At 47.2% G+C, this 15,102-nt stretch overlaps 1 protein-coding gene across 4 annotated transcripts in view; it reads right to left on the bottom strand.

The window, feature by feature from the left end:
* HUNK (hormonally up-regulated Neu-associated kinase) overlaps window positions 1-15,102 on the bottom strand; it is a 105,365-nt gene that overhangs the window by 34,547 nt on the left and 55,716 nt on the right. For all 4 annotated transcript variants that reach the window (XM_082459771.1, XM_082459769.1, XM_082459770.1 and 1 more), the window contains exon 4: window positions 12,094-12,229. In XM_082459771.1, the coding sequence (XP_082315897.1) occupies window positions 12,094-12,229 (136 nt within the window). The remainder of the gene's footprint in view (window positions 1-12,093; window positions 12,230-15,102) is intronic.

Below are 15,102 nucleotides of genomic sequence, written 5' to 3'. Positions count from 1 at the left end.
TTACAAGGTGGAGCCGAGAGGAGGCCAGACCAAAAAATACATAGCAAGACCCTGCACAGGAGGGCAAGTCACGGCATAGCCAGCATGCCTGGTTACCACTCAGCCCTTTGAGACAAAAGTCTCATACCCCAAACTGGTGTTTTGCTCTTCCCTTGAGTTCTGTTTTGGCCTGTCACTGGAGAAATTCCTTTGGGTGTGGGGAAGGGAAAGGAAGTCTCTTTCCCACTCTTATTTTCTATATTATTGTTTATTGTGAGATTCTGCCACCCAGCTCTGGCCCAATATCTCAGATGTGGTCAGAATACCTTCCGAATGGGCTTAACTATACTTATACCCAAAGCCAAACCAGAGAGCAGCAACATCTCTTGGAGGATTTTTATTCTTCTGATGTGCAAACCTAGTATCATTTTGATGAGATTTCCTGATGGGCATGAAATGCCTTGCCTGCCAAGAGGTCTGAAGTGTTCAAAAGCGCCCAAGGGAATGTTTTTAAAAGAGGCAACAGGATCTCCAGTCCAAACAAATCCAATGAGACTGACTGAAATGAAGACCCTTGGGGCCCAATTCCACCAAGGTGCCTCTGAATCACAGCCGCTCCGGAGAAGGACAGGTACAGAGCCCACAGGCTCCAGCTAGAGATCATTCTCGAATTGCAGGCATATGCCAAGACCCAGTTCCTGCTCTGTAACTCGCAGTCGAGTTAGGGAGACTGATACATCAACATTCATTCCACAGATGCTTGCAGGTCGGCTCTCTGGCCCAGGCTAGTGGAATAGATGCTGGCTCTGGGGCGGATGGGGAACCAGACAAGGAGCTGTCGTCTTGGACTTAGAATTGGGTGAAGGCTGACAACCAGCAAGTCAACAAATAAATAAGCACAGTTCTTTCAAATAGTGAGTGCAGAGGGGATAAGAAAATGCTGAACTCTGCTGCTCTTGACCCCAGAGGAGTTCAATTAAGGGAGACAGAGGACTATAATAAGTACTTGAAGATGGGAGGCCTCTCAGGGGTAAGTATATGTGTGTGAGCTTATCTGTCTTGGCCGGCTGGATATGAGGATAAACTGTGTAGACCAAGAAATGGAGACAAGAATGAACAAAGCACATGCAGAGCCGTTTAGAGCAGCGTTTTCCTGTGTGTGCTAAGTGGAACACGTTTCCCAGGACAAGAATAGATGTTGGGCGAATAAACCTTCTATGGTCAGATAATTTGGGGAGTAGTCACCTGGCATTAAGTGGATGAGGGCTCAGAATGGGGCGCAGGAGACTGTGTCATGTTGTTATTAAAGTCTGAACGGGAGGGATGGCATGCAGTGGAAAGAGAAAGGCAAATTAGCAATAGAGACGTTTGAAGGGGAAGCAAGATGCAAACGTGGAAAGCCGGATGATGGTGGTGATCGTGATAGAAGACAGGAAGCTGGGAGGAGAGCCAGTTTGGGGGCAGAGGGAAGGGGTGTTAGGGGATGTAACCTGTTTGAGAAACTGGGATGCAGTGCTGCATTGTGGGTCTGTTTGAGGCAGAGCCAACCATCCTTGCTTGGAGGATGCTTGGAGACTGATGAGGGGGAAAACTAAGAGGGCCTCCAAATTTTATCATTTTTGCATTCAAAGGGGTCTTGGACACATGGCTCTTATGGATGGAAACCCCATGGGACACTCCACGAGGTTGTTGTTGGAGACCCCTGAAGAACCTCAGAGTCAAACAGCTTCCAACCTCCCTAAGTCAGCTCGGGCCATTCAGGGCAATGCATGGGGAGGGGCTTCAAATACTAAGCCAAAGTCTACAACTTCTACCCATTGGCTGTGGGACACGACCAGTCAATCCTGTCCCCGCTCACCTCTGCGTGCCTTAATCCTGGCTCTGACACTCACAGCTAAACAGCTGAACAGCCTGGTACTTAAACAATATCATTTTTCCCGCAGGTGTTTTATGGTACCCAATCCATACAGTGATTCTCAAACTGAGGCCCAGGGACACAACTTCAGGGGCTCAGCAGTCCTACTTTTGCTTTTCTTGTGGTGACAATACTAAAACATTTGACAAAGCCCAACCAGGGACATGGGACGGCCGCCATATAACCCAGTCACCTCCACTGTACACACTTGACTGCAGTGCCTGCTTTTGCATTTGTGTTTACCAACACACACCTTTCTTAAGGTGTGTGCTAAAATATACCACCTTTATTATCATAGGCCAATGAGAAAGGAGCAGAGGTGGACTTAATTTGTCAGTGATGTCTCTATGCTTATATCTGTGGGAAAGAAAGTCCCCTGATGATCTGGAGAGTGTGGTGGTTCCCAAAGTGTGGTCCTCAGACCAGCAGCCGAAGCATCACCTGGGAACTTGTTAGAAATGCAGATTCTTGGGCCCCGCGCCAGACCTACTGAGTTAGAAACTCGGGGGGTGGGGACTCACCCCCCACGTGCTTCCCGTGCACACTCAAGGTTAAAAGCCACTCAAAGAGTGAAAAGTGGTGAGTGAGTGCAGTGATCCCAAGCCAGGACTGAGCAGCTCAAAAAGCCTGTGCCCAGCAGTGAGAACCACACTCAGACTGTGTACAGCAATTCAGCTCCCACCCACAGTAGGCTTGGCCTTTAGTGAATGTTGCTAATTTGAATATTTGGGGGTTCTTTTAGTCTTGGTTAGATTTAACCTGTAAATGAGTTTTGGTTTTTCATTTCTACAGGACCCTAAATAAAAGGAGTTTAATTTTACAGGCATGCACAATAAGTAAAACTTAAATAAAAATCACAAGTCAACACGAGGGGTTACCAAGAATGTTCTTCCTTTATAAGAAGAGTGAACGATACTGAAGTTTGATGAATATCGCCCTATGACCTTTTCTATTTCCCTTTATCTTTAGGGACACAGAGCATCCTGTGACAGGCGGGGTGCCTGAAAGAGTGCAGAATGCTACATGAGGTAGCATGTTATGGTAATGGGACGGGGATCCAACTGAAGAACTTTGGTGAGTGTAATATGGGGTCAGAGAACTGACTCTAAAAGCTTTATGAACTTTCTTCCTTCAAGGAGTTCTTAAGACATCAAACTGCTTGTCTCCTTGTCACCCCTGGCTGCAAAAGATGACAGAAATCTCCTCCAGGGCTTCCCTGGTGGCGCAGTGGTTAAGAATCCGTCTGCCAATGCAGGGGACACGGGTTCGAGCCCTGGTCCGGGAAGATCCCACATGCTGCGGAGCAACTAAGCCCGCAAGCCACAACTACTGAGCCCACGTGCCACAACTACCGAAGCCCGCACGCCTAGAGCCCGTGTTCCGCAACAAAAGAAGCCACCGCAATGAGAAGCCCGCTCACCAAAACAAAGAGTAGCCCCGCTCACCACAACTAGAGAAAGCCCACGTGCAGCAACAAAGACCCAAAGCAGCCAAGAAAAAAAAAAAAAAATCTCCTCCAGTCACTGCCCCTCTCCATGATCTGGCGGTGACCACAGATAAAGGTAGCAGATGCTTGTCTTAAAAATGGTGTCCGTGAACTCTGTGGTCAGACCAGGATCGAGCAAGTGGTTTTTATAGTAATTCTACCTGATTATTTTACCAAACTCACTCCAGGTTTCCATTTCTCTTGGAGGAGTTTATCATCAACAAAAAACAGTCACAAATCTGTAAAGAAGACCCAGCTCTCTCATCCAGCGTCTCTCATCTATAAAATGTGGATAATAATAGTACCTACCTCTCAGGCTGTATGAGGGTCAAATGAACTAAGCCACAGAAAGTGCTGAATGCTGTGCCTGGCATAAATTTACTGCTTGATAAATGTGACCTGTCATTTCATCACAAAACTTTTTAAAACGAGAGATAAAAAGCTACCATTGTATTTGTACCTATTGCCAAATAATAATGGAAACGTACATTAATAGTCCTACAGCCGCAGGAGATTTGAAAAGGGAAACCAGATTGAGCATCTTAATTCCCCTCCCCTAGAGTTTTCATACACGTTTAATATCTGGATAAAGAGAAATCCAGTCCCTTTGACATTTCAGAAGGATGTGAGAATACCAAGGGAAAAATGTGGAATGCGGTTTATAAACCTCTGTAATCCCATAGAATTAGTAGGAGTTTGAAAACATGTTCAGAATTTCCTGATGTGTCTTTTGAAACATGGCCCATGGGCTTTCTCGCTTCTCCATGGCAGACATGGGGCCCCCAAGAACCACAGATAGTTTTAAAGAAAGAAAGTAATGAGATGCTGGGATAAAGGAGGGCAACAAGCAAATACCCTTCAGGGTTTTCCAAGCAGAAAGAAATAAGGATGGAAGCAAATCCAGAGAGACTGGCCAGGTGGAATACTCTGATGTCAAGAAAGAAGGAAAAACTGCCACTGAAGGGCAGCTGGAAGAAGAGAGGAAGGGGTCCCGGGAAATGTAAATGTGGAATCTTTGGGATTAAATCAGGAGCCAAATTGTGGTCCTGATATTAATCCGAAACACAGAAATATTCCCTGGAGGAAAAGTTGGGGTATCACCTGGCATCTCTGAAAGGAAAGACATAGAGTCACAGCTCCCTGGAGAAGTCGGCCAGCAACTTTAACAAGACACAAGGGACAAAGCAATTGGCAGAGCTACGGTGTCAGGGCAGGGTGTGGACACAGGTTCTCACAGGGTCAGTGGGCAGCCCAGTTTATACCAGAGTGAAACTGAGAGGACCTTCAGCTGACACACCTTGCTTCTGTGTGATTCTTCAAGAAAGAAACTGCCTTGGAAAAATTAAAAATAACTCTCCGCCTAAAAGCAATAGCCTTCCATCTTTCAGTATCAAACTTCTGATTTAAGGTCTTAAAACTAGAGCAGGTACAGATCCATCCATTTGGTAAATCTCAAAGTTCACAACTGCTCCATTAAATGGTCTGTGTTCAGCAAGCAATTATTTTCTTGTGGATTTTAAGGCTTCTGCCCCCCACCTCCCGCCGACTTTTCCTTTCTTCCTTTTCCTCTTCTATTTTAAATGCACATGCTGGCTACAAAAACAAAAAAGTCTTGTATTTTATAACTGAAAAAGCTCAGAAGCTAAAGAAACCTTCTCTTTGAAAAGCCAAAAGCTCTAAACTACCCAAAAGAAGCCATCAGGCTCCTCTTTCTGCCTGCTTCTCCTGCCATCTTTCATTTTAAGGGGGCCTGAATGAAGAGAAAAGGCTACCCTTCCAGATTTGAGCCCTGGAAGTAGCTGCTGGTGTCTGGTAGTACTTTTACAAAACAGAGTCTGAGGACTGGAACAAATTCTCCCGCTCTCCCTCCTGAATGCTTAGGTCTATATGGGGATAGTAGGGCTGGGAACAAGATGGCACCCCTCGGCCAACTTGTCTACCCAAAGGGACAGCACTGGAACAGAGATTTCCCACAAAGTGAAAACAGACTCAGTGAGCCTGGGAATGTGCTCTGGGTGTATTATGCAGGAAACTCCACTAAGTACCAGGTCTTCACACAAATGCTTCCCTCACCTCAGATGCCCCCACGAGAGCAGAGAGCAGCTTTGGTGAAAAAATGTTGCCTTCTCAATGTTTTGGGGATAGAACTCTCAATTTCCGTTTTCCCTACCCTTAGAGATTCACCGAAGTTCTCCCAAGAGCATTGTAATATTTTGAAAATTAAGTTAATTTGGATTCTTTTCATTTAAAAAGTACATCTGCATTAAAGGGTTTTTTTTTAATTAGCATATATGCCACTCTGAGGAAAAGTCAGCTGCAATAAAAAAAAGTTCACTGCACCGGAATGAATATTTAATTTTTGTGTCTGAAGTTTCAAAATTCACTGGAGATGACAGAGATATAGATATTTCATTCATAGGGGTTAAAGGAAAGAAGTGAATGATTTTAAAGGTATTCATATACAGTTCAAAACAAAAACAATGACCACTGAAAATAACGGGAATTCCCCAAGATGGCACACACCTTTTTCCATTTCCATTGTTAATTCCTGATTCACTAGAGGAGGAGGATCTTGGGGGCTCCATTTGTGGGGAAGAGCTTTCCTTCCCAAGCTTTCCTTGAATGACAAGCTGGTTTTCTTCCTGAGTCAGTGTCAGAAGTCTTGAAGAAAGGCCCCATCCATCTGTCAAGGTCCAAAAAAAACCTCTGGAGACGGGAGTTTGCTTTGATTTTGGAAGCGAACTCTTCATTTTATTGTTTCAGAACAATAAAAGGGATGTTTTATAATACTGGTGTCTGACCCAGCGAGAAAATTGGTCCCACTTTCACTCTCTTTTTAAACAGCCTTTAAAATTAAATTCTCTTTGGGTTTTCCATTTCCAATGCCGCCAGCAAAGTCGTGGGCACCAAACAGAAACCTAACCAGTATCTCAGACACAACACCCCAAAGCAGTGGAAAAGTAACCTCTTAAAGAAGGTTCTGAAGTTTTGTTTTCTCCAAGATTAAGAGCAAGAGGAATCAGACTTTTCACAACTACCCAACTTTGCATAGGCTGTTCCCTCTGCCTGGAAAGTTTCCCCTCCTCTTCTCCATCTGGCAAACTCCACGTCATCCCTCAGGAGCAGATTAAAGGCTCCTCCGATGCCTTCTTGAATTTAACACAGCTGGGCAGCCTCATTTGTTCTCAGCACCGTGCCTCCTGACATGCTCTATTTGTTTTCAGGTGAGACTTCTAGGTCACCTATAAGCAGGTATCTTGGTCAGCTTGGGCCGCCATAACAAAATACCACCGACAGAGTAGTTTAACCACCAGAAATTTATTTTCTCACAGTTCTGGAGGCTGGAAGTCTGGATCAGGGTGCCAGCGTGGCCAGGTTCTGGGGAGGTCTCTTTTCCTGGCTTGTAGACGGCCACCTTCTCCCCGTGTCCTCACATGTCAGGGAGTGAGCAAGCTCTTCTTAAAAGAACACCAATGCCATCATGAAGGCTCCACCCTCATGACCTCCCAAAGGCCCCACCTCCAAATACCATCACACTGGGGGTTAGGGCTACAAAATATGAACTCTGGGGGTAACACACTTGTCCATAGGAGTAGATAAGTATGTTCAGTTGCAAAACAAACAAACAAAAAAAAAAAACAAAGGCCACAAATTCTTTGCTACTCCCCCATCGGGGGTGGAATCTATCTCTCCTTTTGACTCTGAGCTTGGCCATGCACTCTGCTTTGCCCAAAGAGACATGAGAAAAGGTGACACAGAGGCCTCTTGAAAAGTGCTTCTGCACCAAGGCTTGTCCTTTCTTGCTCCAGGGACTCTCCCATCATTATGTGAATGAAATTCTACGTGTTGGTGGTTTTCTTTTGTTTCTGGTTTTCATGCAGCCAATAATGTATGGGGAACAGCAAGGACTGAGACTTCGGTATATGGTCTGACCTTTTGGTGACCTCTGCTGGGGAGCTGTGAGGGGTGACCAAGACTTCAGCTAGTCCGTTTCACTTGTCAATTAGTGCACTTGATTCACTGGGAAGGAGAATGGCTCTTGGGATCTGGAGTGGTGAGTTTTTACTCACCTTTCACCTTTCCTGAGATTGCAGAGCTTAAACAAAGGAAATCTCACAATTCTGGAGGCTCAGAGTCTGTGATGAAGGTGTTGGCAGTGTTGGTGTCTCCTGAGGGCAGTGAATGAGCATCTGTTCCTTGCTGCTCCCCGAGCCTCTGGTGGTTTGCTGGCCATCTGGGGTTCCTTGGCTTCTAGATGCATCACCCTGATCCCTGCTTTCATTGTCACATAGTCTTCTCTCTGTGTCGAAGTTTCCCCTTTATGTGAGGACACAATCATATTGGACTACAGCCCATCCTAATGACCTCATTTAGCTCATTAAAGACCCGATCTCTAAGTAAGGTCATATTCTGAGGTCCTGGGGTTTAGGACTCCAACATACCTTTTTCTGGAGGGACACAATTCAATCCATAACTTTTTGTTACCCACCTGCTTATAATTGTCCAATAGTCTCTCACTACCTTTAGGGCAAAATTGAAACCCCTTCCCACCCCTTCCCACTCTACAGCCTTCACACATCCTGTTCTGTCTGCCTACAGCCTTCTCCCACACCTTCTTCTTCCCATAGCTGATTCTTCTCATCCTTAGGATTTGGCCTTGAGGTCTTCTCAAGAGGCCACCCCCATCCTTGTGTCCTGCATCCTGCCCACTTCTTCCACAGCCATTACCGCACTGAGTTTACAGCTTTTTAAAAAATTGTCCGTCTGCCCCACTAGTTTGTAAACCCTACAAGAGGAAGTACAACATAGTAGAAGCAGTAGAGGGTGACGATTAAAGGCAGACTCCAGAGTCAAACCACCTCAGTCCATCTTGGCTTGATCGCGCACCAGCTGTGTGAGTTATCTGGGAAAGTGCCTTCAGCTCTTCACGCCTCAGTGTCCTCATCTGTAAAGTGGGACAACAGAGCACTCCCTTGAAGCGCTGTGAGGCAGACGAGATGAGCTAAAACCCGCAGAGCCCTTGGAACGCTGCTCGTCACTCGGTGGGAGGTATGTGAGGGTTAACAGCGATCATTACAGGAGCAGGACGGACCATTGTGCACTCGGAACTCGGCACAGGGCCTGACTCCACAAATATCTGCCGAATGAACAAATCTCTAGTAAGCCAATATAGGGCTCACATAGCTTCCTTTTGTTTTTTAAGCTTTATCAACAGCTTCTAAAAAGGGCTGAGTTTATACCATCCCTGTGAATTAGGTGTGGGTCATGTGGTCTCTTCCCCTAGGGAATGTTCCAGAGAGTCAGCTAACCCAGAGCTGCTCTGGGGAAACCTCGTTTCAAAGAAGGAATAAAACATGACCCTTTGTGGCTGAGCAAGGGTAAGGATTTACTCCACGTCAACTCCCCACCTCAGGGCACCGGAACAGGGACTCGGGGGGCTGCAGTTTCTGGTTTACCTGGACGCATCCCACACGGGCCTCCAGAGCTTTGCCGTGATCAGCTGAAGCCCAGTGTCTGTAAAGTGTATAACCGTTTATCAAAGCCTTTCACATACATTACTTGATGGTATCATGACTAAGAATATGGCCCGATTAGAGCTTTCAGGAGACTTTCAGCTGCACATCATCTTCTTGAAAAAAATGCAATTAAGTGGAGGTTAGCAAAGTGTCCAGCTGCCCCAGACACAGCCTCACCAGGCCAGCAGCCAGGGTGGGGGCGGGAGGCGAGAGTCCGGGCATCCTGGTCTCGGGTCATCTCCATTCCTCCCGCAGTTTCCCCTTGACCTGCCCTCCTCCGAGGCCACCATTACTTCTGGGTAGAGTCACTGGATGGATGGCGACACAGCAGGTGGCAATGGACCAAGTCCCTTTATTTTATTTTATTTATTTATTGTTTAATTTATCTTTGGTTGCGTTGGGTCTTCGTTGCTGCGTGCGGGCTTTCTCTAGTTGCGGCGAGCAGGGGCTACTCTTCGTTGTGGTGCACAGGCTTCTCATTGCGGTGGCTTTTCTTGTTGCGGAGCACGGGCTCTAGGCGTGCGGGCTTCAGTAGTTGTGGCACACAGGCGCAGCAGTTGGGGCTCGCGGGCTCTAGAGCTCAGGCTCAGTAGTTGTGGCGCATGGGCTTAGTTACTCCGTGGAATGTGGGATCTTCCCGGACCAGGGCTCGAACCCGTGTCCCCTGCATTGGCAGGTGGATTCTTAACCACTGTGCCCCCAGGGAAGTCCCAAGTCCCTTTATGTTAATCATGGGGCCCCAAAACTAAGAAATGGAGCATCTGTGGTCACTAAATGTGGATTCCTTTCCCGCGTCAAGGGACTTGGAAGAAGAGGTAGGAACAAAGTCTGAGCTTAATACTGACCCTAGGATGGTGCTGCCTTTTGCAGCCTGTGCTTTTCATTTTCCTTTATATTTCCCCACACAGGATAAATGATTTGTCCCCATCTTAGTGTTAACACAAGGGGACGAGTGACCCCAGGCTGGTTATAAGGCCAGGCGCTCTCCTACAGCTCTGACAATCCACTGGCTCCTTCCTTCCTTCCTTCTACCAACAGTTCTAGACTTTGCGGAGATGCCCGCTTTGTTAGTCATGGGCCAGAAAGGGTCCCTCTCACACAGGCTGAGCTTCATCACCATGACAACCAGGGATGACACTGTATTGTCCAGTCCCCTCGAGAGCAGGACCTCAAGAGCAAACTGTCACCTCTTCTCCAACCTCTCTTTCCCTCTGATCACTATGTCGCCCACCCCACTGCCTGTCACCACAGTTACGTGACACCCCTGAACCCCTGGTCTTTCAGACTCCCCATTCTCCACATTTATTTTTGGTTTTTTTTTGGTACACAAATCATCCCTCTCAAAGCTTTCCATTTAGCCTAAATACGTTCCCTAACTGTTAAGGAGAGAGAATGACTATAGACTCAAACTTTCATATTCACCCATTAGTAAATAAATACTTATTAAGGGCAGATTACGTGCCAGACACTTATGACACCAAGAATGGATTTCACCTGTGTATTGACTCTGACCCATTGGTGTTGGCTGCCTGGAGGGCTGTGTTGAGAAGGATTCTGAGGCCCGCCTGGGCACAGTATAAAAAGAGTCTGTGATTAGCACTGCCAGTCACACCACCCAGCGCACCTCAGAGAGAAGGGATCCTCTGCCTCTGCTTCCTTCCGCCACTCCCCCCTACCCCAGTGGCCCCCAGCAGGTCAGCAGCACAGGGCACCCTCTCCACCTGCAGCCTTCACACATCCTCTGGAGAGAGGGAAGGAACCGGGAGCTCGGGCTGAGGCGTGAACAGCCCTGAGTGCCAAGCGCAGTTCCCACACCTACAGGCTGGGGGGCTCTGGGCCACACTAACCACAGAGCTGTCCTCCTGTCTGTGTAAAAGAGGGTAAGAGCCGGCCTCACAGCTTGTCCTGAGGAGCAAAGGGGACAGTTAACTCCGAGCCCTCAGCAACGGAAGCTGATCCCCCACTCACTGGTCTCACCCGCTGGCTGAACAAGCAGAGCTGCGGTTCCAGGGAGAGCTGGCCCTTTCTGGGAAAGTTCAGGGAATTCTGGTGCCCTCAGAATCTCAGTCTCATCTCTGGTTCCTCTGAATAATCTCCAACCAGAACTTCCTGAAATCCCCTCACTGCCTCACATTCCTTTGTCTGCTTCCTCTGCCAGTTTTAGCCCCTGACCCTCTAGCTTCTGTTCACCTGGATGAAGTGCCTGTCCCTCCCTCCCTCTTTCCCTCCCTCCCTCCCTTCTCTCCTTTTCCTCCTTCCTTCCTCCCTCCCTCCCTCCATCCCTCTCCAGCCCAGGCTCTGTGCCAGGTGCTGAGGCATCCCTGGAACAAGAGATGGACTCTGCAGTGGTGACACTGGATTAACAGTGGAATGTGGGAGTGGACGGGCCATTCAAAGAGCTGGGAAATGGCATTCCAGGCAAAAGCAACAGCAAGTTCTGGCCAGGGGGGAGGGGGATGGGGGGGTTGAGCAAAATAGGTGAAGGGGATTTAGAGGCACAAACTTCCAGTTATAAAATAAATAAGTTACTGAGATGTAATCTACAGCATAGGGAATATAGTCAATAATATGGCAATAACTTTGTACAGTGACAGATGGTTGCTAGACTTATTGTGTTGATCAATTTGTAATATACATAAATGTCGAACCACTATGTTGTACACCTGAAACTAATACGATATTATACGCCAACTATACTTCAATAAAAGAAAAGAAATAGCGAGTGCAAAGCCCAGAGGTGGGGAAGACAAAACAGAAGCCGACATGTGTGAAGAGCCGTGAGCAGAGGGTGGGGTGATAGGTGCAGAGGCAGGAGACGTGGGCAGACCCACGAGGTCTGGGGCCAGGCCCCAAGGCTGGGATTTATGCTGATGCTGACGGAAAGCTTTGGGAGACTCCAAGCAGGGGAAGGACATGAGTGACTCGTGAAACCAGAACATGATCTCGGCGAGGGCACGGCTCTGTTTTCCTCCCTTCCAGCACGTTAATGAATTTTAATAAAGGCCTTTTGGGCAGTTGGTGGAGAAAAGACAGAAAGAACAGAGGTGGAAGTCAGGACTCCAAACAATCACTGCATACATATCCCAGAGCCTATCATTATAATTCACGCTCATCAAATACTCAAAGGTTATTTCATAAGAAGGGGACAGCGGAGACAGCAGGAGGGAGCATTCAGTCTTAGAAGCTCAATAACTCACATGGACCAGACATCGATTTTGGGGCCGTATTTCTTCCTGGCGAGGAGTTCGGGCGCGGCGTACGCGGGGCTGCCACACTGTGTGCTGAACGGGTCGGAGTGGCCCAGGATCCCGGCACAGTTGCTCAAGCCAAAGTCTGCAAGGAGGGGAGGACAAAACCAGCCCGGAATTAGAAAACCATGGAAATGAAAAAGGGGGGAGGGTTGGGGGAAGCAGCAGGAAAGGAAACATTCTCTCGGGCTAACACATCATTTCACATCCAAAAGGAAACCCAGCAGCTGTGAACCGTAACCTCTGGATATGGGTCTCAAGACAAAAGTTCCCTTGCTGAACTGGAAACATTTTCTATCAGGCCTCACAGTCAAATCCAGCGAGAGCTAAAAAGTATGTTGAACCAAAACATATTTTCATCAAATCTTGGAAATGAGTCATCCAGAAAAAAGACAGGATTGCTTTCTAGGACTAAGGCAGAAGGAGAAAACGAGCAGAAGTCCTTGGAGTCAGCCTGCTGGCTTCCAAGTGGCCAAGTGGGAAAAAGCCGAAGGAAGATTGATTTTCTCTGGCTGGTGTTGGTGTCACCCCAGGTGACATGCGATCCCAACTAGTTAGGGCTGACTTTTTTGGCTGAATGCTTTCATTTTATGCAAGTCTCTTAAAAATGCTCCCAATGCATGAGGCAACATATGGTGATTTGAAGAGGGGGGAAAAATACACCCAACGATTTAGACAACGCTGAGTGTTGGCCGGAAAAATAACGCCGGAAAGATAGCAATGAGAACTAGACTAAATGACGTCCTAGCATTGCTTTGTTCCTGGATGATTAAGGCAGGGGGGAGGAAGAAAGAAGCGCCCAGTGCATCTAAAGCCATACTGGGTCCATTGTGCCTTTTGTGCTGTGTTTACTTTTGACCTTACAGATCCTGCAACTGACAGGTCATTAGAGGGCTGTTAGTGTTAGGTCCTCAACCGATATCTTTCCTCAATCTTTGTTGATTGCAGAATTAAGAGCATGGCTCCTCCTTTGAACTTCAATGTAAATATTATGGTTCTGGTCCCCAAACAGAAGGCTCAGCCCCCAGGGCTCAGTCAGAAAGGGGCTGTGGTCAGAGACAGGCTCCACATCGGGAACAAAACCCTTGCACTTTCTCAACTGGCAAGATACACATCTAATTTCGTTGACTGTTTTCCCCTTGAGGCTAACACGTCTCCACCTGCAGAGCTACGGCTCTTGTGAAAGCTGTAGAAAAGCTCAGGAAAGGAGAGACATAGGGTGGGTCAGCGCTGCGAGCCCACGAAGTTACTCACACACCACAGGTCAAGATGCACCACCAAAAATTCTCCCCACAGTCGCCGGTGTAATCTGTATAAGGAAAGAGCGCTTCTGAATAGAACCCCAGGACTTCCCTGGTGGCTCAGTGGTTAGGAATCCGCCTGCCAATGCCAGGCACACGGGTTCGAGCCCTGGTCCGGGAAGATCCCACATGCCACGGAGCAACTAAGCCCATGCGTCACAACTACTGAGCCTGCGCTCTAGAGCCCGCGAGCCACAACTACTGAGCCCGTGTGCCTAGAGCCCGTGCTCCGCAACAAGAGAAGCCACCAGGGTGAGAGGCCCACCCATGGCAACGAAGAGTAGCCCCTGCTCACCGCAACTAGAAAAAGCCCGCGTGCGGCAACGAAGACCCAAAGCAGCCAAAAATAAATTTTAAAAAATAAAATTTAAAAAAATAAATAAATAGAACCCCATCCAAGCAGAGCTCTGAAAACACATCAAGGCTCTGAAAATCACCCAAACTCTTCAGCTCAAGACTGGAATGAAGAATCAGAACCAAAATCGGGGTGAGCAAACCAACCAGGAATGCTGCCTGTTCACATACTTGACTCTTCTTTTGTTTGGAAGAGTTTTTTAAAATATGATTTTATTCCTTTCTCTTAGTCTCCCTCCTCCTCTCTTCCTCTGCTCTCTACTCTTGCGCTCCCACCCTGACAAATAGGGAGACAAAAGGCCCCGATTTCTTTTCCCATCGGCCCAGCCTGCACTAGCAGACCGCACATAACCTGCCCAAAAAGGCCCTTCAGGGGCTCCACGGCTCTCTCGGATTAGGAGGAGATCTCTGTTCAGAAGGATCTGAGGGCCCTGCTCTCGGGTCCCACCCTGTGGTATCACTGAAGTGGGAGAAGTGGGGGGATCATAAGTAGAAAAATCATACTGAGCTTTAAACTGAATGGCCGCTTAAAACTCCCAAAGGAAACTTAAGGAAACAACCAATGTGTAAAGAACACCCACCATGGTAAGATGGAGAGGTAGCACCATGGAATACACATCAGATTAACCGGGCCAACATTTCAAGGAAAATTTCTTTAACAGTCATGTTAGAGGCCCAGTCTCCTAAGAGCCCCTAAACTAAAAGCCTCCCTTTCGAATCTCCGTGGGGTTCCATTAACTCCTTCAATTACTCCCTCACCTCCTGACTTGGGGTCTACAACAAAGTGCTTGATCTTAAAAGAGGGCAGGGGAGGGGAGATAAGAGACCAGATCACCCCCCTTTGCTCCCAGGCAAGCTTGTGCACACAGCCTCTTGCCTTGTCTTAAGTTTCAAGAAGATAAATAAGCAGAGGATCTGGGGAATGGAGAAGATAAAATCTACATTTTAAGTGACTTATGTTGACCTAGCTGAAAGGGTTTAATTTAAAATATATTGTAGAGAAATAACTAATATGTTTCACATTCATAACTGTAATTATTAAAATTTTACACATATGCCTATAATTAGAATTGTGAAACTAGGGAGAAGTTCGCCTCCCAGTAATGTCACATGGGTCTGCCTCAATTAGATTTGGTAAACACATAAGCCAATTATCACCCAATTTTCTGGGAGCTACGCAATGAATTTCAAAAGACATCCAAACGAACGCTGTTTTGGAAAACTGAAGTGCAAAATCGTTTTAAGTTGTGGCTGATACATTTTAAGATTATACTAAACTAAAAACATCAAACTGCTTTTTTTT

Source organism: Balaenoptera physalus, assembly GCF_965194825.1.
Source record: "Balaenoptera physalus genome assembly, chromosome: 4".
In the NCBI taxonomy this organism is placed as follows: domain Eukaryota; kingdom Metazoa; phylum Chordata; class Mammalia; order Artiodactyla; family Balaenopteridae; genus Balaenoptera; species Balaenoptera physalus.
This window is presented reverse-complemented; position numbering and strand designations above follow the sequence as displayed.